The sequence below is a fragment of the Lampetra planeri genome, chromosome 44 (genome assembly GCF_965212315.1).
Source record: "Lampetra planeri chromosome 44, kcLamPlan1.2.h2, whole genome shotgun sequence".
Lineage (NCBI taxonomy): Eukaryota > Metazoa > Chordata > Hyperoartia > Petromyzontiformes > Petromyzontidae > Lampetra > Lampetra planeri.
Genome location: NC_136150.1, coordinates 3954931 through 3979021, shown reverse-complemented (window position 1 = coordinate 3979021; position 24091 = coordinate 3954931). Strand labels below are relative to the sequence as shown.

At 51.2% G+C, this 24091-nt stretch overlaps 2 protein-coding genes across 4 annotated transcripts in view; one reads left to right on the top strand and one right to left on the bottom strand.

Moving 5' to 3' along the window:
• Positions 1–1243: 1243 nt before the first annotated feature.
• ARF4 (ARF GTPase 4) lies at positions 1244–19064 on the bottom strand. The gene is made up of 6 exons (XM_078614454.1): positions 18818–19064; positions 10433–10513; positions 6770–6879; positions 5668–5739; positions 3216–3341; positions 1244–2891 (listed from the first exon to the last, which is right to left on the bottom strand). The coding sequence occupies exons 1-6, from the start codon at positions 18882–18884 to the stop codon at positions 2805–2807; spliced, it is 543 nt and encodes a 180-aa protein (XP_078470580.1). The 5' UTR covers positions 18885–19064; the 3' UTR covers positions 1244–2804.
• TMEM116 (transmembrane protein 116) overlaps positions 16828–24091 on the top strand; it is a 19711-nt gene continuing 12447 nt past the window's right edge. Inside the window, exons 1-2 of one of the 3 annotated variants that reach the window (XM_078614451.1) lie at positions 16828–17445; positions 23712–23755. Coding sequence is in view for 1 of the 3 variants with exons in the window: in XM_078614450.1 (XP_078470576.1) it covers positions 23714–23755 (42 nt within the window). In the remaining 2 variants the exon portion in view is untranslated. The remainder of the gene's footprint in view (positions 17446–23711; positions 23756–24091) is intronic. The other 2 variants (XM_078614450.1, XM_078614452.1) reach the window with 2 other exon arrangements.

Below are 24091 nucleotides of genomic sequence, written 5' to 3'. Positions count from 1 at the left end.
GCGAGTGATATCTCAACCGATGCGAGGGGCTTTCTCCTTATACCAAAGACGGCACTGGCCAGCGTGGTGAAGTATGGTCACACAACCGCTGTACTACTGCGGTAGACTTTTCACGGCTTGTGCTGTACAGCACTCTTCAAGAACTGCAAGAAACTCCCCGGAACTTCGGAGCGGAACGTCTGGCACCGCGCCGAACGACGTTACCCTCCAACACGAGAACTCGTCCGGAGGTGCTGCACAGCCCCTGCGACCAAACCGCACGGAGAGGCTCTCGGTCCAGCAGTGGATCGACAAGAGGGGGGCCAACGCGCTCGACGGCGCGGGCCCACGGCCTGTGCAGGGAGGGCCTGGCGAGGTGCACAGGATCGTTCGAAGTAGTAGTGGCACCATCAATGGCTTGTTGACCACGACTGCTCTATTATTATTATGACTCCCGGAACAAGGGAGTTGCCTACTCGGGAGTGTACGGCAGCACGTTGTGCGAGTTTTTATTTTATAAAATAGACAACCGAACAAATCGACGGCAGGGGGAGGCCACGGGGATATGAAGACGACGACTGCTTCAGTGGCAATGAAATCACAATTCTGCAGATTAAGTGGGGGGGGGGGGTGGGGGGACAGTGTGGGGGGGAGAAATCAGGAAACTGAGAGCGGAGCTGGCGGTCAGCATGGTTGCCAAACCGGCGAAGGTTTCCGTGTCGATTCGGTTGATTTCCTGGAGCCGACGCTCTGGTGGTGGCACTTGGTGGGGCAGGGGGAGATCTTGTTGGACTCAACGACCACGTGGTGATTTCCGTAAAATGAAATGTTCATTTGGTTCCCCTCCCCCCCCCCCCCCGGGGCTTATTTTCAGCCCCGGAGGTTTTTCTGGACCCGGTACACCACATCCAGTATTGCTCTCGCAAAGGCAGCAACCACAATTCGTCACGCGCCACCAACTCCCAGCCAAGCCTTATAACGATTCCTCCCGATATTGAGACGAACCCAAAAGAGATATCGGGTGGCGACAACCCTTTGTTTACTTGGTTCTCCCAGCAAACCAAAACAAATGTTTGTTTTCTTCCTGGTAAAATTACACCGCCCCCCCGTCCTCCCGCCGCTGACCGGGTTAGGGGGGGCCTGGAGTTGCCAAACCGAGGTTCGTCAGTCAGGTCCAAGATTAGGATACCAGGCGGACAAGTGCCAGCCTCAGCCGGCAAGCAAGTAGAGCCCGCAGTTTCACGAGTCGTCGTGGAAAGTCGTCTTGAAATTAATGTTTTATTTGAAACTGCATGGAGGTTAAACTTACATGCAAAGAGAGATTACTTCATCACAAAGAACCGAAAAGGACGTTGAGAAGGGGGGGGGGCGGGGAGGAAGAATACAAATGCTTGTAAGGGGGGGGGGGGGTAACCAATATCGGTGCCTCTACACCAGCTCACACCGACCAGCGCGGTGAAGATTGGTCAAACGACCCCCGTGGAAGAGGCCCTCGTCACCCAGCAGCAGGGGGGTCGGCGGTCCGTGTGGCTACTTCGCTTCCTCCAGGGCAACGAGCTATCTATTCTGCATGTGGGAAGCCGGGGGTGGGGGGTGGTGGCAATGCTACCGTATTCTCTATTACAAGACGCTCTGGGAAGTAACACACAGACCCAGATAATACAACGCAGCAGCACCACCACCCCAGCTCTTGCTTTAAAACAGCGAAAATGAGCGTGCCCTCATAATCCAGCGAATGCCGTAATTCACAGACAACGGAACGAGCAGACCCCACCACGTTCACCTCCGGCTGCGACACGCCACCCACGGCGGGCACAGCGACGGCGCCAAACATTGGTCGCTACCGATCCGAAGGCAGCGGTTTATAGACCACAAATCCGGCACCGCCTTCCCCCCGACGATGTTCAGAACTGCCGCAAAGGACGGGCTGGTGGGCGCGACACATTGTATAAATACGGTAACGGTCCTCTCCGGGCGAAAGCAATGCAAGGTTTTTGTAGTTTTCCTGTGTTTTCTGACAATGGCGAAGTGGCACCTCAGAGGATCGTGCGACAGTTCGTCGGCCGCCCCGCCAAGTCGGGGCTCGAGAAATTTCCGAGGGAGCAGCGCTCGAGGAGTGGCGTCACACGTTCCCCCCCCCGCCCCCCTTCGAGCCGCGACCCGGAGTTTTCCATCGCAGTCCGTTCAATCGGCAGAACCTCGAATGCACCCACCCTGTGCGTAGATTCTGTTGTGAACGTTGGAGGACTGCACGTGTTGGTTATAGCGCACGCGCAGTGCACGTGCTCACGTTGCTGTCCTCTACTGTGGACCACATCTCTCCTGCTGGAGCTCGAGGGTATCCGCTCCGTTCACACGGGGGGGGGGGGGGGGGGGGGTTGCGCTGCTCTTAGATTCTGTGAGCACGTTACACCCACCGATAGCACAATAGGGGAAGTAAAGAACGATATATATAATTAGTTACGAAAGGAAAATGTCCATCGCCGCCTGTACTTACGTCCAGTGCAACAGCGCAGAGAGCACACGCCCTGCGCTCGCACTCGACGCCAACGCAAGCGCCACCCATCGCTCAGCGGGCCGCCCCCCCCCCCCCTGCTCCCACTAACACGCCTGCCCGCCCAACGACCACGACAGGAAAAATCTCGCGCAACTAAATCCGACGGTGACCGCGTCCCGATTGCGGGGCGGTCTCGGGGGGGGGGGGGGGGGAGTACGTACATTTATTTGCCTCTTAAATTAAGATGAGAGAAAGAGAGAGAGCAAGCAAGTCGAGGGGATGCGCCGTAAGACGTGCTGGCTTGTCGTGCCGTGCGGCAGTGGCGGTGCTAATGCTTGGAGAGCTCGTTGGAGAGCCAGTCGAGTCCTTCGTAGAGGCCGCTGCCCTGCGTGGCGCACGTCGCCTGCACGTACCACTGGTAGGAACAAGGTGGGGAGTTGGGGGGGGGGGGGGAGTGGCGCTCGTGAACAGAGCCACATGACGGCAATAACAAGAACGATGGCACTGTTGGTGATGAGCGATGGTGACGACGGCGACGATGAAGGTGGTGATGACGGTGATGGCGACGATGAAGGTGGTGATGACGGTGATGGTGGCTACGGCGGTAATGATGATGGTGGTGACAAAGACGGTGGCAACGGCGGTGGCGATGGTGGTGACGATGAAGATGGTGATGATGGTGATGTTGATGGTGGTGACAAAGGTGGTGACTGTGATGGTGACGACGATGGTTCCTCACAGTGCGGTTGCGCAGTCCCTGCAGGCCCAGCTTCTCGGTGAGGTCGCTGATGGTCATGGCATTGGGGAGATCCTGCTTGTTCGCAAACACCAGCAGCACCGCACTCCTCAGCTCATCCTCTTGCAGCTGTGGGTGCGTGGAGGAGAAATGAGATGGAGAACAAGGGGAGACGCGAGAGGGGTTCTCAAGTGATTTCTGCGGCCAATGCAAGCGCTACCATTCACCACTGTGTTAAAATAACAGAGAATCTCATTCTGCCTAGAACGTCAGGCACATTGACCAGCATTCACTTAAGCAAGCCGGACTCTGCGTCCAAGGCATACCCCACACACCACACCGTATCCCGCACACCACACCGTATACCGCATACCACACCGTATACCGCACACCACACCGTACCCCGCACACCACACCGTACCCCGCACACACCGTATACCGCACACCACACCGTATCCCGCACACCGTATACCGCACCCCGCAACTCTACGCGTATCGTGCAGCGCACACTCGTCGTTATTTAGATTTGCTGGGGTTTTCTCAACGTTGCATCGTCACCCGGACGTCAGTCTGCGTGTGAATGTCTCGACTTGGCGGGGGTGGGGAGGGGGGAATTTTTCCCCCATGGGACTCCATGCGTGTAACCGAGTTTGCGTTGACGCTGTCGAAACACCAGTTCAGCACGGATGTGCGCATCCGCTCTCCCGAGTCAAACACGACATCTCGTCTCTCTTACATTCAACTAACGATCCCTCATCCTTCATCGCTCTGCTCCCGTCAACCGGACTCGATCCACTGTCAAGAACAATCCACTGCTGGATGAAGGCCAGGCCCCAAGCCGTCACCGCCTCTCACGACCCGTGATGTTATCATCCATCCAAAGCACCTGCTCGCCATGCGAGCAGCCGATCTCCTACTTCATAACAATGACATTTATTATTATTCCGGAAGACATGGTGATGGGCTTGGGGTAGAAGCCTTCATCCAGCTGATGATTATGATGAAGATGAGTCCATTCACAAAACGGTGCTCGTGCTAAACGCAGGACAGACTCGGCGCGTTGCGTTGTCACTCTTGTTTTGTGTGACAAGGACAGGGCGCTAGGGTCACTCGTAAGCCAGGAAGACTTCTCGCTCAAATGAGCATCGGGGTATTGGTGCCCATCCACCCGTTTACGGCCCTGCAGAGCCAGTGATGCAAATTCAACATTACAAACGCGCAATTCACTATTCAACTCCCGATAATCTACTCCTGGCAGCTGTGCGGCAACAGCAGCAGCGATTGCTTTATCCTTCCTCTCCCTGACTCGAGGCACCGTGTGAACACAAATCCCGGCTTCTAAGTCTAATAAATAGCGCCACCGGGTGCCAGAGTTGACAGTGAAGAGCGCAGAGCCTCCCATTGTGGGAGCACAAAGCGGATGGCAGCCGATGCGCGGGCGGCGAGTCTGGAAATACGGCGTCAGCTTCTATGCACGCGGGCGACCCCCGCCTATCGTTAACATCTCGCCGCGGTAGCGAGATGTTAACTACCTCTCCTGGTATGCAGGAGGTCGTAGATTCGCCTGTATATTTGGAGTTTGCATGTCGCGGTAGTGAGATGTTAACTACCTCTCCTGGTATGCAGGAGGTCGTGGATTCGCCTGTATATTTAGAGTTTGCATGTTCTCCCCGTGGTGGCATGGATTTTTCCTTCGGAGTATATGGCTGCTAGAAATGTCCACATGATAAGCCACTTAGAGTTATCTTATGTGGCCAGGTCACTTCTGAAAAAGAGCTATATGGCTCGAATAGAAAGTTGAGTTTAGTATCGACCAGCCGCGCCCACCTACAAACGGGCCGCTTGAGCCTCGGAGGCTGACCAGGATTCAGCCTGCGTGGTCCTTGGGATGGGAGGCTGTTTGAGAAGCCGCCCCCCCGCCTCTGGCTGCCTCTCAACATCGATCCGTTGCCGGCCCCGTGCCAACCAGCGCCAACGGCAAGTGCGGTCACAACGTCGGGCTAGCCGTGGCGGCGGTGGCGGTAGCAGAGACGGCACAACAATGGCAGTAAATCAACAGCCGCGTCACCGCGGCCGCCGCCACCACCGCCAGTCGACCGTGCGATTGGATTCGGTTTAGCCTGGGCAGCTTAGAACGCAACGCAAACAAGGTCCCCCGTGCTCCATTGCGCACACGCTTCAATGATAAGTCTCGTCGGCCAAGGCCGTGACGTAACCACGAGATGACGTCATCGCACGCGACGTCACCTGGGGAAGAAAAGCCACGCGTCATGCACAGATTCCACAACGAATTCTGACGTGCGCTTGTTTGATGGGCGACGTTAACGTGTGGCGTTCCAATCGGCTCGACGACACGATGTCATCACGCGCGACAATGGAAGGCGTGCGTGCGGCCGTTCTTCCCTGCCGGATTCCAGGTTTTGTCAGCGGAAGGGAATAACGGGGGCCCCCTCACCATTTTCTGCAGCTCCTCGGCGGCCTCCTGCGTCCTCTCGCGATCGTTGCTGTCAACAACGAATATCAGGCCCTGTGCAGGCGCGCACACGCAACACGCGCAGAGGTTAGCGTGCCGTGTTCGATTCCCGGCAAACGAGCCACACCGCCGGGAAGGCGGCGATATCCGAGCGCAAACTCCCAAATAACTCGGCGCTAAAATGAACCGCGGTCTGTCTCTGCCGCCACCGCTGCTCCCAATTTATAGATTAACCCGAGTACAGCTAATGGATTTTATCTCCATCTGTACTTCATCCATACAGGGATGGAGCATTTCCCCCTCTGGCATGCGTGGATTTTCTCCGGGGTACTACCACGCGTATAGACCACTCGTTACCGAAGGAAAACAACCCAATGTAGGCCCACAGAGTTTGAGTAAATTTTGGCAGCCGGTGCCGACATTTGCGCTGGTCGGTGATTTCCCGCCACCTCTGAATCACCCCTCTCGCTCTCTCTCTTAACAGTGAACGCAATCTTGCGCGTGATACAACCGCCAAATTATTTATTACATTATTATAACACCACACTGTGGTGATAATTGAAGTCAGCCAACTGAGGAATGGATTTTTTTTGCAGCATTTGAATGCGGTTTGGCTAATATCGGTTACATTGTGCGATGCTTGAGCTGTGCGAGGAATCTGGAGAATCTGGAGGAAACCCATGCAGAACAGGGAGAGAACATACAAACTGCACTCTCTCACTGCAGAACAGACGGAGAACATACAAACTCCACTCACTTACACACTCAGACTGCAGAACAGGGGGGAGAGCATACTACCTTCACACACATTTACAAAGATAAAGATCCCCCTTATAGCCTTAACATACTTTTTGGGGCAACTGCTCTTAGCGAGCACCTATGAAGGCGAGCACAGCACTCGAGGGGGTGGGTGGCCAGCACCACGCCTGGCCGCCTTTGTCTCTCCAGTGACGATATTCACACACCGCACCAGGTACTTATTTGAAGCTGAGTCGACCCAGAGGAGGCCCAGAACTGGTTCAGATAATCGTCACTGGTGTTGGCCATGAGCAGGAATCGGACTCGGGTCGCCGTGCCTGCTGACCTGCGTGTTCTGGAAGTAGTGCCTCCACAGGGGCCGGATCTTGTCCTGCCCTCCGACGTCCCACACAGTGAAGCAGATGTTCTTGTACTCCACCGTCTCCACGTTGAAGCCTGCGCCGCCGGGGGACACGGCGTTCGCGTGGTGAGGGCAGGAGGGCAGGGGACCGACTCGGATGATTTTACAGGCGGTGGCGGCGTCTGCTTATAATTATATATTTTTTTGTTTTTCTTTTAACCAGGTAAGGCACACTGAGCTAGAAACTCTTTTTCAGAAGCAGCCTGGCCACAAATGATAGCTCACCGAAGTGGCTTATCACGTGGAAATGTAGTAGCAGCCAAATACGCTAAAACGCACGTGGATTCTAAATGTGGAGAGAAAAACCAGAGGATCCGGAGAAAAATCCACACGACACGCAAACTCCAAATATACAGGCGTCTGGTTCGAGATGAAACCCACGACCTGTATACTAGGCGAGATAGTAAACATCTCACCACTCCACCTGGTACGGAGGTTCCATTAATCTTGCCACCTGTACTGAACGCGCCGAGATGTTAACCAGATGTTAACAATAATTACGATTTACGTTTGTAAATTGGCTCATTTCATCCATAGATCCCAATGCGCCTACCGTGTATGGAAAGCAGGAAATTAACAGAACCTGCAAGTCAAACGGTCAGAACTAGGGGGGTGTTAAGGCCAGTTTAAAGAAGTGAGCTTTCAAGACGGACTGAAATAGTTCTAACGACTCTGATTTTCTTGTTACCAAGAGCTGGCAGTTCAAATCCTGGTTGGCTCAGCCCATCCCATCATCCCTCCCTCCGGGGTCGATGAATTGAGTAGCCACTTTGCGGGGGGAAGTCAACAGCAGTTCTTCAATGGATATACCTGGCCCCGCCATAGGAATGGGGAATTTCCACCACTGGCTCTGCAGGACTGTACAACACAGGAGATGAGCGCCGACGCCTTGGTGCTAATTGGAACAGGAAGTCGTTTTGACTTGTTGATGAGAGAGACCAGACCAGGTGAGATTTCCCTCACCGCAGCTCACGCAGATGCCCCAAGAGAAGTGCGCGGAGGAAAAAGGTCGACGTAAGAAATGCTCCTCGTACCTAATAGTCCACGGACCAGGGCAGAAATCGGTCCCAACTAATGTAGCAAATCTCTCGCCCAGTGGTTCTTAACCTTGACTGCAGCCTGCACCCCATTTGGTTCTGAGAAAGGGCATCTCGCACCCCAGGTTAAGAACCACTGCTCTAGCCGTCCCGATTTAGTTACACCGCCAGTTCAGCGTGAATTGTTTCATAACCCCACTCATTCAAGTGGGTTAGCGCATCGGAACCGCAAAGGTGAAATTGCCACCTCAGGTGGTACCGACGAGTGTGAGATCGGGGCTCTGGTTACGCAGGAAACTCTAGGAATCCTGTGCACGACTCCCCTACTCCCAACACTTTCATCGCCTCAACCGCTCTTCGCAGCTGAGCGTGGTGGAGCAGTTCTTTATTATAATTTCATTATTCGTGTTTAAAAACTTTGCAGGAGGGTCCTGCCAAATTTTCACAGTCGTTGGGGGGGCGATGTTCCTGCTGCTGCATGTGATCCCAAATGAGTAATTGGCACGTGACTTTTCAGCATTGGGATGTTCAGCCAATCAATACCAGCTATGGGAAGAGACTAGAGAACCTGGATGAAACCTCTGTAGTAGAGGGGGTAGAACGCACAAACGCCTTGAGTAGGAAATCGAACCCAGGCCCCTCTTGCTGTGAGACGCGAGCGTCACCACTGCATCGCCACCGCCGTGCCGCCCTACGCCTACGCGTCAAGATGCAAGAAACTCGACCGTTCAGGAAGTACCGCCGCCTTCTGGCTCTCAGTTAAGAATCTTCACGGTGCAGCCGATACGCGGTGGCGATGGCGGTGACGTGCGTTCACGCGCCGGGTGAGGAATTGTGTTTTTTACGTGCTTGACTAAACGTCGATCACGCGGCGGTCGGGGACGCCTACGCGGATATCTCCCCACGACGAGGGGGCCAGCACAAGGCAGCACAGCAAGCAGGTAGCCGACTCACAACCTGTTCCACCCGTTCTCGCACTCACACGAATGTACATTCTTCCCAGCAGTGCTCCAGTTGCCATTAAGGAATTTGCCAAAACGTCCCAATGTACCGAGGACCCTCCTAAATGAGAATTAAGATTCAGTAAGGTTATTTATTTTAATTCTGTAAAAATATATATATCCTTAGGTTTTTTCGATAAAGTCACGTAGGTAAAATTTTTTTAATTGAAATTAATAAAAGTAAAATAAAAATACAAATCACGACGTTTCGATTTTAAATGTTTTACCTACGTGACTTTACCGAAAAAAACCTAAGAATATGAATCCTTGCAGTCACGAAAGCTTCAAATCTAGAATATATATATCATTGTCGTTTGTGAGCTGCTACGAGGTCCACAACTGATCACGTGACCCTGAACCACTTTGCGGTTGGGAGGCAGGTTGCCGTCGGGCCAAGTAAACCACAACATGTGGGCCGCACATGGGACCCTTCGCTCGTCGCTATTCCAAGTCGAACGGTTCCCAGGCGCCACACGCGGCAAGAAGGACCACGTAGATGGGAGGTTCTCACGGCTCTGCTGCACCGTCGCCGCATGGGAGACGCCGCTCGCTCTCGCAGAGAGAGGGCGAATCGAGAGGTGTGAGGAGGAACCGCAGACCAGCGGGAGACGCCGATGCCACGCGGTGAGCTGGCGCCGACAATTGCCCAAATTCTGCGGTCCTCTATATATTAAGGTGTTATCGGCCGATTAATGAGCGTTCACATGTGAGAGGAAAACTGGAGCACCCCGAGAAAGCCCACGTGTATGAGCGAGCGGGAAACACTCTATCCCATACACACAACACGACGCTCACGAGGAAGGCAGCACCGCAACATCTGTGCAATCCACCAACCCTTGCCGCCTCCACAGTGCTGGATTACAGGCCACATGCGTAGCCACCACCGCCGGGCTGGGAGCCTAATTCAGTTCCGGATAAAATCAGCACCATGCAGCTGTAAATGCAGTGAGGTGGCACCTCCCAGGTTTGAGCACTGGCGATGAGTGTCTCTGAGATGAAGTGGCTGATGGACAGGGTTTGTCACTGAGATGGCATCGCTGGGAATCTGGGTTTGATTACCAAACCCCGATTACGGAAGTAATCGGCACCTGGATTCCGGTGCTGAAGCTCCCAGCACTTGGGAGCGAAACGTCAGACGCCGTGCCTCACGACACGCGCTCCAACCCGACATCACGCCGGAGCGCGCTGCGCTGAAAGGAACTGGACAAACATCTCAACGCAGGACCCTCCTGTAACAAGTCTTGAGGACTCGGTAGCGCTTTGTTGTTCGTGGTGCTGCCTTGTCAACAGATGGCGATGCTGCAAAAATCCCGCGTCTATGCTACCTGCCTTCACAAAGCCATCTTGCCCAACGCGGTGAAGTATGGTCAAATACCCTCCTTGGAAAGGCAGAGCAGTGGCCGTACTTCTATGCCACTGGCATGTCCACACACTCTGCCTGCCGTCACCAAGCCGCACTGGCTTGCCAGCGTGGTGAAGTATGGTCAAACCTAGGAGAAGCGAAGAGGCTGCGGAGTGGGGGGTGGGGGAGCGGGGTGTTGCGTGCGTACCGATGGTGGGGATGGTGGTCACGATCTCTCCCAGCTTCAGCTTGTACAGGATCGTCGTCTTTCCGGCAGCGTCAAGGCCAACTGTGAGAAACGACACACGGGACACGCACGGACTTCACAACGGCCCTCCCAACGTGCCGACGCGCAACGCGATGATGACGTATGAATGCACGGGAAAGGGGAGACGAGGTCACGAGCGAGATAATGTCGTGGGACGATGTCACGCATAACACCCTTTTCAGACCGGTCCTTTTCGCGCGAGTTCAATCGCAAAGTTTTGGGCAACCCTCCGATCAGTTTGGCCATTTTCCTATTGAGCAAAAAATAATAGCAACGCATCGTTTATACTAAAATGTAGTTTATATTGGATCATATTTATGAGAATGTTTGCACTCTCGCCTGATTTGGCTGCAACGCAGAGTTTACCGTCTGTCTGTCTGTAACTCATTAACTCTGTGAACCTTCTTTGGATCCGCACAAAGCATGGCAGATGCGGACACCTAATGTGCAAGTGGAGAATAAAAGACTCTCTCCTCTGGTGGACGACCGTGGCTACAATCACCAAACCGGGGACGGGACAGGTCAGCAATTCAAAATCATAAGTTTATTTTCCGAGGAAAGCCCACTGAGCTAAGAAGCTCTTTTTCAAGGGCAACTCGGCCGGCAAGACAACATCAAAGCACTCCACAATTTATTCCCGAATCTCAGACAAAAGCGACCGAGTGGCGATATCACTTCCAACTGAATCTCGAACAGTTGCTTCTTTATTTGGCAGTACGGAAGAGGGCAATAGTTGTAAAAGCGTTAAAAACAGTGGCAGAAAAGCCACACCGCCATCTGAACAACAACCACGGCCGCAGTGGCAGCGGCGGTGGTGGCTGTAAAGATCCCCGGGGCGATCTCGCATCAAACAGCACCCGTCACCCGCGCGCCCGTCACCCACGCATCCTCCATGGAATTGAGTAAATCTTTTATCTTCATGTTTTTTATATTTTATTATAAAGACCACCACGACCGCAGCGGTGCCTCGCGCCAGTGACGTGTCTCGCGGTGGCCCGTTGGTTTAGCCGCGCCGGTCGGCAATTCCCTGCGTATCACCGGAGCGACCTTTACGGGTGGGGACGCCGGTGTCAAATCGCCACCGCCGCTGCCATCGCCGCGTTTGAACAATAGCACCGCAGCGAAATCGGTGGTAGCCCTGACGATTACCCCCAACCTTAACCCTGTCTGTAGCCTTTGCTGCCAGGGTATGTCGTGCTCATGAACTACAAGTGGCGAAAAGGATTTATGTTCATTAAGTTGTGAACTGCTGTAGCATCTCCAATCATCACCACAATGCTTCAATCCCTCCGCTGGCTCACAATCCAGTATTGGAACAACTTCAAGATCACACACTCACCGCCTTCTAGATCCTCCATTGACTCGCCCCTGCCTAGCTCTCCCGTCTCACCTCACTCTACTCCCCTCCACACACACTCTTCTCACTTTCTCCTCTCATCTCACTCTAGTCTTCTCCATGCACTCTCCTACCTTTCTCCTCTCATCTCACTATACTCCTCTTCATGCACTCTGCTGATGGATAGCAAATACACAACTGGGTAAAGAGCTCAAGTGAGAACCAATCAACAAAAGGGAACTGCACCTTCCTACTGAGGATAGCCTCCTGATTTTTAGATTCGTTAAAAATTTTTTTTGAAAATCTCATGCCGAGAATTTATTTTGGAGTATCTGCAGTTTTTTTTGGTTTCAGATTTATCTCCAAAACCGTGGAGCATACAACACTACCACACGTTTAGTGCATAAATAAACTTATGTGAAAATCCAATAAGGTCCGACATTGTCCTTGAAAATCCAAAACTCATCCATGCTTTGTACATAGTCAGAGGATCCTGCCAGAGAGCCCCAAGACGTTGCAACAACAACAAAAAGTAAAAAAAGACCAAGATGTTGATTTAAATCGACTAATTGTTTCGCGCTTACGGAGGAGCCTGGTGGAACCGCGGGCGCCGCCGCGACCTCGTTAGAGCGATGCGCACGGAGCAACGCGGAGGAGCCGGGCTCGGCCACGCAGAAGGAGAATTGCATTTGACGGCGGCTTCATCCGTCACCTCGTGTCGCGCGTTTCCTGACATCGCTCGAGGGGCGGGCAATCGGACAAAGTTTGCGATATTGCCCTGTTCGCTGGCGAATCATCAGATGTGACATATTGGTCGGTAACTTGCCTCAGATTAGCGGCAGAGTTCACGCCCAATCGGGCAACGACCCTCAAGAGAGAATGAGGCGATTAAATACAGTATCGCAAATAACACCGGGGCCTACAACACTCCGGTCACATGCATAAACACTCATTCATCGGTTGATAACAACTTAATATATAAAGCACCGCAGAGCTTGGAGAGTGGGGAGATTGGCACCGGCTCACACTGCCTGGCTGTTGCTGCTTTTCCGCTTGTTTAGCGGTTCCTCCTCGCACCTCTGAGTCGTTCTCTCTCTGTGCGAGCGAGCTTGTACTGTGCGGCGCTCTGTTACATGTTGATAATATTATTATGTGACCCTGGGTAAGCCTCTGGCCCCACGTACCCAGTATAAGCCAGTTACCCTGTGTTACCTGGCTACCCTGCCAAGCCACGGCTAAACTGAGCCCTGGAGCAATGGACACTGTTTGAAATCTGCCAGCTGACGTTTTCCAATTGGGATGAATATCACGTGTTCACACTCGCTGCGTGTGTTTGTGTATACACGGATTTTGGGTTTAAAACAATCATCAGCCGCGGTCAATCCACTGCTCGGTGAAGACTTCCCCAATCCACCGCCATCTCCCATGATCCTGCGATGCCACAATCCACCTAGCACCCGTGTACAAATCGATTCAATCGCTCCATCTCCCTGGTGGACGAGCTATAATCAGCGTGTTTTTGTTGTGAATAAATTGCCATTATACACACTTATTGGACCATGGTCTGACTCTTCAAAAGATACAAATTTTTAATCACAGGTAAACGAGTCCATGCCACGTGTATCCTGCTCTGTGGTATGAAATATTAAACCGCAGTGACAGTTGTGGTGCCCATTAAGCCGAAGGCAGCTGTAATTGCGTCTGAACAAAGTGCAGTGCTGTAAAGTAATTTGCTACGGTTATTGACATAACCCCGGGGAGACTCTGACAGGCAGAAGTGTGACAGATTCCACACCGCGACCCGAGCTCCAACCTCTAACCCTGACAGGCTGTGATACACTTCTATGAGTCTATGGTAAGGTAATTAGTTTCCTGCAAGATGCCGAGAGGTTATGAAAGTCTGCTATACAAAGCTACAAGTGCTATGTAAGACGGTCTGTTATGAGGGGATGCTACGCTATGAGGTTGCTATATAATTCTAAGAGAGGTTATGAGTCCGCTGTGAGAAGCTATAAGTCTAAGCAACGGTCTGCTGCAAGACTCCGACATGCTATGTGTAACACATTGAGTGATGCGAGATTTTATGTTTTGTGTGTTATGCGAGGCTATGAGTGTTGTGTAAGGTTACGAGGCTTCTATGGAATTATGTGAAACTCTGCTGCAATTCTGTGAGTCTGCTCTGTGAGACTGTTAGTCTGTTATGAGAGTCTGCTATCTAAGCCCGTGCTTACATAGATAGCAGAGACTGAATTTCCTCTGAGCACGACGCATGGGTGCGAATGCTGGGCACTGCGAAGGAGAGAGGAGGAAGAGAGATGTTGCACGGAGCCGGAATGAGAATTTGGATGTGGTCCTTGGGGAAAAAAACAGACGCAGAGAGAATTATAAACGCGAAGATTGGGGAAAATTATGAAGTTGGCAGCGATCGGACGACGAGATGAGAAGAGGTGTGAGCGAGGTGGTGGGGGGCACATCCTGATGAGGATGACAGGATTCTGAGGATGTGCGACGGAAAGTTCTGCAGACGGGACGTGCAGGGCAAGAGACCGAGGGATGAACCCAAGATGAGACGGAGAGACAAGGCCAAGAAGGATATGGACGAGCATCTTGGTGGCGAGATGTTAACTACCTCGCCTGGTATACAGGAGGTCATGGGTTCGATCCGGACCCTGATGCCTGCTGCTGTATATTTGTAGTTAGCATATTCTCCCTGTGGTCGCGTAGCTTTTTATCCAGATCCTTCGTTTTTTCCCTCCACATTTAGAAACGTGCGTTTTAAAGTATTTAGCTGCTAGAAATGTCCACATTTCCACGTGATGGGCCACTTCGTTGAGCTATCATTTGTGGCCAGGTCGCTTCTGAAAAAGAGCTGTATAGCTCTGGTGGGCCCTACCTGGTAAAAAAAAAATTGTTTAGTTAAGGCAAGAAGACGCCGTCAACGGGACAGTCGAAGAATTTACTCTAAGTAGAGTTTCACACTTCCTGTCGGCAGGGGGATGGTGTAGGATGGGGGGGGGGGTTAAAAGAAGGTGGTGGTGGTGGGGGTCTCCACTCCCTGCATCGCGTGGGGGTCCAAGAGGGCACCACACACACAAAGACGCGACCACACCCCTCGTGAGTGGCTCGGTAGTTGTCGACCCTGAACGGAAGGGCTTTCAGATACAACTGGGAAGGGTGCAAAGCCATTAACTACTGCTGCCCACTGCTGTGTTTTACTGCTGTCGACAACTGCCTACTGCTGCCGCCTCCTGCTGCTGCCCTCCCGAGGTGGGACTGCCTGGTAATTTCATCACGTGGGTGGGATTTTCAGTGTGGGGTAAATAATAATATTTACTGTTGCGCAAGTTTAGAAAAGGTTTCTAATCAACAAAATCATTTACGGTCCACCGCTGGATGAAGGCATTCCCCTCCCCACCGCTGTAGGAGATTGGTGAGGCAGGGGGGGGGTGTTTAAACAGAATTAACTATCACGCTGGGGCAGTGTAGGTTGAAGAGCGTGCGTAATTTTATTGGGGGGAGGGGGAAATCTGCGCAGCTGATTGATGACTGCGTTTGCTATTTTGCTGTTGATTTTGGGTTTGTTTCTTTTTATTAAACCACGATTTCTGAGTACGGTCCGTATAGAGCCCCGAAAACGCCAAGCGGCCAGCAAAAAACAGCAGCAATGAAAGTGTGATAGATAAGCGTTATATGCGTTTCTTAAATTGAGCATGGTTGTGTGAGAATGGGGAGAAAAGAGACGATTACAATGATGATGATGGGAGGAAAGAATTCCAGATCGGAGCGGTGCGATGGAAGAAGCAGAGCGAAGTGAAGTGACCTGCAGTATGGCAAGTGGGTGGGTGATTGTGTAGTGAGTGGGTCGGTGGGTAGGCAGGTGAGTGTTGTTGTGACCTGCAGTGTGGTGAGTGGGTGAGTGATTGTGTGGGCAGGTGAGTGTTGTTGTGACCTGCAGTGTGGTGAGTGGGTAGGTGATTGTGTGGTGAGTGGGTGGGTGATGGTGTGGGCAGGTGAGTGTTGTTGTGACCTGCAGTGTGGTGAGTGGGTAGGTGACTGTGTAGTGAGTGGGTAGGTGGGTAGGCAGGTGAGTGTTGTTGTGACCTGCAGTGTGGTGAGTGGGTAGGTGATTGTGTGGCTGAGTGAGTAGGCGAGTGAGTGGTGAGTAGGTGAGTGAGTGGTGAGTGGGTGAGTGAGTGGTGAGTGGGTGGGTGAGTGAATGGTGAGTGGGTGATTGTGTGGCTGAGTGAGTAGGTGAGTGAGTGTTGTTGTGACCTGCAGTGTGGTGAGTGGGTAGGCGATTGTGTGGTGAGTGGGTGGGTGATTGTGTGGCTGAGTGAGTAGGTGAGTGAGTGTTGTTGTGGGTGGGTAAACACGGGAGATCAGGTCTTGTTTAATCGAGTGAATGTTTATACAGTCGATTGGACCAAACAAGAAGAATATCTTTAGTGTAGCATTCTATCTCACCTATGCAAAGACAAGGGCACATTGCTATGTGTTCATTACGAATGTACTGTACAGTATTTTTGTTCTATTCTCCGAATAAACTCTGTTTAATCGAGTCACAATTGTTCACGATAGAGAGAAATTACTAAAGAGTTCTCAGCATATTGTTAAAGTATCTCAACTAATAACAGGGCAGCAAGTAGGTGTGTTCGGTTTAATTATATATGTTGCTTAAGTAAACGTTGAGTTAAACAAATCTGTAATAAGCAAACGCACATCTGCAATTCGGATTATGTTTTAAATGCCAGTACCGTAGCTTCAAACGTCATTCCACTTGCTCGCCAGATGATAATTACAACATCCTGTTTTAGCATTTCGTACAATTGGTCCGAATGAGAGATCTCATTTACGTGTGGGGGTTGTAATTTAATATATCTCCTAATTGGAAAGGCAAGTGGCCCACCAATCAAGCCAGGTCGGGTTCAATCGAACCAATTGATCACAAACTCTCCCTTTTCCCAACCACATGGTTAGGGAGCGGTGGTGTAGTGGTTAGCGCTACGCTGCGCTACGAACCCGGCGAACCGAGTTCGATTCCCGCTTACGGCCAACGCCGGTGACGATTTGAACCGGACCTGGGCCTCCCCTAGGTCGACTCAGCCTGAAATGAGTACCTGGTGCGGTGTGTAAACACCGCCACTGGGGAGACAAAGGCGGCCGGGCGTGGTGATGACGTGCTTCCGTTCCGGCCTTAATAGGTGCTCGCTAACATCGCTTGCCCCTACAGTCTGTTAGGAATCTCCTTCCAACGCGATTAATCAATAGTTCATATGGAACATTCGTCGTGAATTGTAGCGGCCTCGAGCGGCTGCATACCAATTAAATACGACGCGCACAGATCGATACCAATAGATTGCTTGACGAATAACGATGAAGACGCACGTGGTCGTTTACGTTCGAAATCGATTAGGGCGGGGAAACGTGGTGGCTGCCACCGCTTGCTGCTGCTGCTGTCAATTAGCATCTGCTTAATTAAGTAACGGCATCGTGTTAACTGTGGGGACCGGCATCTCGTTCGGGTGCCGGGACTCCAGAGGAGGGGGTCCACCAGGACTTTTGGAGGCGGTGGTAATTCAAGTTCCACTCGAGACCTCGCCCGCCTCTTGGAGTCACGGTGAGAGGCTGTGGATCTGCTGGAAGATGCTATGGGAGGTTGTGTGTATGAAGAGTGTGTTATGAGGCTGTGGATCTCCTGTAAGATGCTATGGGAGGTTGTGTGTTGTGAGGCTGTGGATCTGCTGGAAGATGCTATGGGAGGTTGTGTGTATGAAGAGTGTGTTATGAGGCTGTGGGTCTGTTGGAAGATGCTATGGGAGGTTGTGTGTATCAAGAGTGTGTTATGAGGCTGTGGATCTGCTGGAAGATGCTATGGGGGGCTGTTATGAGAGGATGTGAATGCTGGAAGATACTGTGGGAGGTTGTGTGTATGAAGAGTTTGTTATAGGAGGCTGTGGGTCTGCTGGAAGATGCTATGAGAGGTTGTGTGTATCAAGAGTGTGTTATGAGGCTGTGGATCTGCTGGAAGATGCTATGGGAGGTTGTGTGTATGAAGAGTTTGCTATGAGAGGCTGTGGGTCTGCTGTAAGATACTATGGGAGGTTGTGATTATGAAAAGTATTATGAGAGGCTGTAAGATGCTATGGGAGGCTGTGTGTAAAGAATGGTATGAGAGGCTGTAAGTAGGTTGTGTACATCAAGAGTGTGGTATGAGATGCTGTAAGCTGCTATGGGAGGTTGTGTATATCAAGAGTGTGTTATGCGAGACTGTGTACCACGCGTCTGCTACGATTCTGCGTGGAGATTGAAAAGTTCAGTGCTATCTCCCCGACTATGAATGCAAAGTCCGGCATGCGAGTGCTATGGATATGTCGAGGTGAGGTCTACCATTAGATGCCATGTGTCTGCTTTGAGAGGATACGAGTCGAGGAGGCTGAGGTTGCTTTGATGTAGTTTGGTAGAATGAGGCTTCTACGGGACCGTCAGCTATGAGACGACTGACAGGATGAGGGGCTGCTGTGAGAGGTCTCGCCGAGGCGAGGTGTACGGGGAACTTTGAGCGTGCGAGGATGCTCTGTTCATGATAGGCTGAGGTCTATGAAAGGCCCATGAGTACAATTACAGCCTGGGAGTTCGAGTATGTCGGTGAGGTGTGTGGGTGAGCTAGGTGAGGTGTGTGGTGTGGGTGGGGTGTGTGAGGTGTGGTGTGGGTGAGGTGTGTGCGAGCTGTATGTGAGTGAGCTATAGGCGAGCTGTGGGTGAGGTGTGTGAGGTGTGCGAGCTATAGGCGAGGTGTGTGTGTGTGTGAGCTACGGGTGAGCTGTGTGTGAGTGAGCTACAGGCGAGCTTGTATGCGAGCTGTGTGTGAGTGAGGTGTGTGTGTGTGCGTGTGAGCTGTGTGTAGGAGCTGTGTGTGAGTGCGCTATGGTTGAGGTGTTGTGAGCTGTGTGCGAGTGAGGCCCCCGGGGCTCGCCGCCGCCGCCACTCACCCATCAGGATCCGCATCTGCTTCTTGCCGAGCAGCCTCGTGAAGAGCGAGGAGATCGTCAGCCCCATGGCGTCACCTGTCAGCGTGCGCCTTCTTATTAACGGGGTGGTCGCGAGTTGTGTTTTTAGTTTGGGGTTTTGTCTTAATCGTAAAAAAAAACAAATTTTTATATCAAAAAGTGTCGCGATTTGACGCAAATCTTCACTCGAGTGGCGGCGAGGGGCGGGGGGACGGGGGCGCTGGGATGGAGGGGTGGCGGGTGGGGGTGTGGGGAACGGATTCGCCATCGCGATTGGCTACGGCGCCGTCACGTGCCTCCCGCGTGAACCAATGGGAGGAGGGCGGACGCGGGAACGTGCGACGTGGAGCTTCGGGGGTCTATGCGGGATGGGGGGGGGCGTCGGGGAAGGGGTGGGGGGGAGGAGTGGGGGGTGGTGGGGGAGGAGTGGGGGGTGGGGGGAGGGGTCGTAGGAGGGGCGTGACGTCATCAGGGAGGCATGCGAATTGGCGGCCATGTTACATAGGGGGACTGGCAAGAGTCATTGCCCAAAACGTCGTTTTCATAGTTATTTTAAGGCCACAAGGTTATTGACGAATGGTAAGTTGTTGTTTTAGGTGGGGAAGGCCTCTCCGTATGTTATGGGAGAGCATCGGTCACATACCTGCCAACCCCTTATCAGTGTGGCCTACCTTGGTACAGACGAATTCAGACCTTATTGGTCACCCCAGGTGCCCCTTTTCAATTAAATTTCAACGTTCATCCTACAAGTTCAAGTTTCATTTATTGGGTATAGCCCTGTGAGCCATGCGGCTTTTGAGTCTGGTGCAACCGCAACAAACAAAATATGAACACAGAACATCTTAAAGCGGCGACGCGCAACAGAAACATCCTGGATAAACCAGCAAAGTCCCATCCCAAGGGAGAAACACAAACAAATAGACAAAAACATGTTTTTGCCCGTACTGAAACGGCTGTACGTGGCATGGACCTGGAAACTCTTATTTTCCTGGTACAAGAATACGGTTTAAACCGTATGGCTTGACGCGGTCTCAGTTTGGGTTGCTTGGCCACAATCCGTTAATCTTCCACTCGTGGTGTATGAGATGTCGAGCATTGGTCTCGTGAGGTTCTAGCGATGCGGTTTGGTTTTGGTAGTGGCGGTGTGAGGTCGGTGAGCGGATGGACGTAATAAAGTGGATGCAACTGAGCTATTAGCTTCTTTTTCAGAATATTCCTGGCACTTTTAGTAAAAACTACTTTTAAGAATCTCCAAGTGGCTTACGTGGAAATTTCTAACAGCCAAATAATCTAAACGCAGCTCGTCCACTGTGGAGACGGATCGGTGAAACACGCTCGTGTGTAAAGAGACGCTAGGCAGATCTATTGTAATCCCATGGGCCATGAGAGTTTGACGACCGTTTGGGAATTTGACCTTCATCAGTGGTAGATTGATCATGGCCGATTGATGATGTTTGTGATTTTGTTTAATGTTGGAATTTCAATATTAGCTCCATCCCAACGTAGGGCTGAATACAACACTGTTCACTGAATAAATTTTGAGGGGGGAGACCAAAGGTGGGATGGATGGAATTGCGTGACCAGCGGAGGTCAAGTATGGTCAAACGGCCCCCAGTGACGCTTGCGAAGGAGGCCCTCTTCTGGCAGTGGATTGATAATGGGGCAAAAAGTTATGACATTTTTTTCTTGGGTTAATATTTAACACTTGTACCTCACCTCGAAGTGAATGAACACACAGGGATGCTAGTTTTTGTAATTCGTCATGTTTATCACAGTGGTTGAGCAGCAATACTGTAAACACAACAACAGTAACACACGCCAATGATTTGCTGAGATGGTGACATTGCGTTTTCGAGTGAAAGCCAGTTGGTAAGGGTTTACTGGAATTGGACGAGTCTTCTATTCGTGCCTATGGTGGCAGCAATGTTCCCGGAGCTAGATGACAATGTCTAGGGTCTGCTGGCCACATTTGAGGGGCTCCTCCAGGAGAGAGAGCGTTTGTGGAGTTTTTCTGTTCGTCCTCTTCCGTTTTAAAGGCGCGTTATGTAATACAATGGTTTACAATGCGGTCCATAGTTCGTATTGCACGGCCACAATCGTCCCAGCAGACGCCATAGGAATGACAACACACGTTGGCTTTCGCGATCAATATCATCCATAATAGAGGTTTGTTGCGTTGGATCGTGTAAATAAAAAAGCACACCTGTTAGTGCTGTACTAGTGACGAATTGCCATGTTCTGTTTACGTGACAACCCTTACTAGTTGGCTGTGTCGGGTGGTGGCGGCTTTTAACCACACCTATATTTACGCGATCTAACCCAAAAAACCTCTACTATGGAGTAATTATGAAGGTGCTCGGAGGGATGGATGATGGACGAAGACGCAGCAGCCAAGGAATGGAACACGTCCGAGGCAGACGTCCGCTGAGGCGATGAAGCGATTGATGAGATCTGTTTAGCATGGGGTGGACTGACATTGTAGGATCGTGAGAGGCAGTGGCGACAAGGGGAGGAAGGTTTCTTACAGCAGTGAATTGACTATAGCTGATGATGATGATGGTGGTGTCGAGCAATGAGTCCAGTTGATGATTACACTGGTCAACACTTTTCTGGCATAAGGTATTCCAACGGTTTTAAGGTAATTTTGGGGTGCTGATTTCAAATCTGGCATCGGTTTTTGTCTATCACATCAGGTTTTTGAGATATCAAATATTGCATTTTCAATAAAAACTGCAGAAGAAACATATTAAATAAATGTGGATATCTACATAAAATGACATTATAAACACACTATCCTAAAAATACAGCACCATATTTTAACACTAAAGCAGTCACTGACTCGCAACAACTTGCAATCATAAGTGACAGAGTTAATTTCTGGTAAACAATGGAAATGGGGTATGCCGATAGCATAAAAATGAGATGTGATAGAGCAAATCTGAGATCAGATTTCGAATCGGCGCCCTGAAATTAGTCTAAAACAGCTGCAAAATCCAGGCCAGAAAAAAATGGTTTTTTTGTTGACCAGTGTTATACAAAACTGACTGAAGTCATTTCGTGAACAAAAATTGTAATCAACTTCTGTTGTCATTTCCTGTCCCCGAAAGCTGGAAACCCCCTTGTTGACATGCTCGGCGTGCCGTCGCCGTAGTCGATTCCCCCCTCCCCCACCTATCACCTCCCGTCCAGCGGCACATGCGGTGGAAGTGACTGCGGCATAATGGTCAGCAACACACGGGACCTGCAATCTCAGAGGGCGTAGGTTCGCGTCTATCTCCCGGCGTGGCGGTTATCCCCATCGGTCGAGAGAAACGGAACTGACGACCGGAAGAGTTGTTGATGACTGAGATGCGCTGATGGCAAGGCCGTAGCCATGTAGTCAACATTGGGGGGGGGGGGGGGCAAATCGTCCAGGGTGTTTGGGGGTCCCAACCCAGAAAAATATCTAAATTTGAAAACTCATTTCCTGCCTAAAATATTTAAAAAAATGTACTAACACATGGGATGGACTTTTTTTTACAATGTCGAACAGTATTGTATTCATTGCTCTCTTTTTACTTTTTTACCATTTCTTGTTTCATTGTATGTAATGGCAGAGATTAGGGATGAATAAAGTACAACCATAACCACAATCGTATAAACAGAAATCTATGCATCGATTTATATGAAGACAAGTCCAGATATTGTGGCCAAGGTTTATCAAATTTTTTTTTACATAGCATAGCAATTTTTTTTTTATAGCAATATATGGGTGGGTAATTTTGACCATATTTGAATATGGGGGGGGGGGGGGACACATATTATAACTAGCTTTACTACCCGGCTTCGCCCGGGCGTTGGATTCACCACGCCCGGCCGCCTTTGTCCCCCCCAATGGCGATGTTCACACACCACACCAGTTCCTAGTTTGAGGCTGAGTCGACCTAGGGGAGGCCCAGGACCGGTTGAAATAATCGTCACCGGTGGTGGCCGTGAGCGGGAATCAAACTCGGGTCGCCGGGTTCCGAGCGCAGCGCGCTAACCACTACACAACGCGTTACGCTTCCACGTGCGCGGGTCGCGTGACAGATTTGACGTCACAGCTCGCTTGCTGTGCAAAAAATCTCTGCATTATTGAGCTCCCCCACCCCCCCTCCCCCCCCAAAAAAACCCCAAAGTGTATTTTCATAATTTTTGCATGGTGTACAGTCTGGAAAGTACCCACATGGAAAATTTAAAGTTTTTTGGCATGTCGGGAAGTACGCTAAACATTTTGAACAGACACACATATTCACAACTTTGCCTTTTTATATATATGGAGATTATAATAAAAATAATTACGGCCTTGGCTGATGGTGATCTATTTGCCCAAGGTGTCTCTGCTCAGATGATCTGAGCAGGGATGAGGTCACCTATCCCCCCCTTCCCCCTTGTAAAAGGGGTGAACATTAACAGACGGATCTGGTCATGTGAAGGGACCCCCCCTCCCCCAGCACAGGCGTGTGAGGTGTCACCTGCCCACCACAACGCACCTGCATCACCTCTTATCTTGGAACCTCCGCACGGCTAACCGTGCCGCGGTCGTTTGTGCACGTTGTTTCGAGTGCGTGTCGATTACAATTACTTCGTTACGTACCTTTTTTTGCCTTGTGCTGTAGTGGTTGGAATTCTGCCGCAAGTTGTTGAGCTTGCGGATGGGGGTTTAGGACCAATTTAGGCGGCGGTGTTACGGTACCGTCCGCGAAAACGTTTTGGCGAAGACTTGCGGTTTTACCGGATCGAGTTGTTGGGGTCTCCACAACGACAAAGGGACGGCCGCTGAAATCAACCTGTGCTGTGTACTAATTGGGGTTTTTTTGTTTCTTTCTTTTTTTTCTCCTGCGTGTCGCGTGGCCAGCCATGTCGGTCGTTGGTGATGCCACTCCGCTGGAAACCTTCGAGGTGAGTGAGGGCCGTCCATAGTGGGGCGAGGGCCTCGGCAAAATCTCAACATGTGGGGCCCCCCCTGCCCCCTGACCCCTTATAAGCGCGGGGCCTGGGGCAATCGCCCCGATTCGCCGTATCCCAATGATGGCTCTTGCCACTGCTTCTCGAAGCTGTTTACCAATCTAAAACAGATTTAATTCCCTGTGTCAATTTAAAAAGAATACACGCGTTTCATGGATAATGCTACAATTGCGATTTCCCCGCAAAACTTTTTTTAAAAAGCTTTTATGTTAATCCTCCACGTTCCCCGTTAAAATAGAGACAAATATTTTATTGATTTGTCGGACAAAA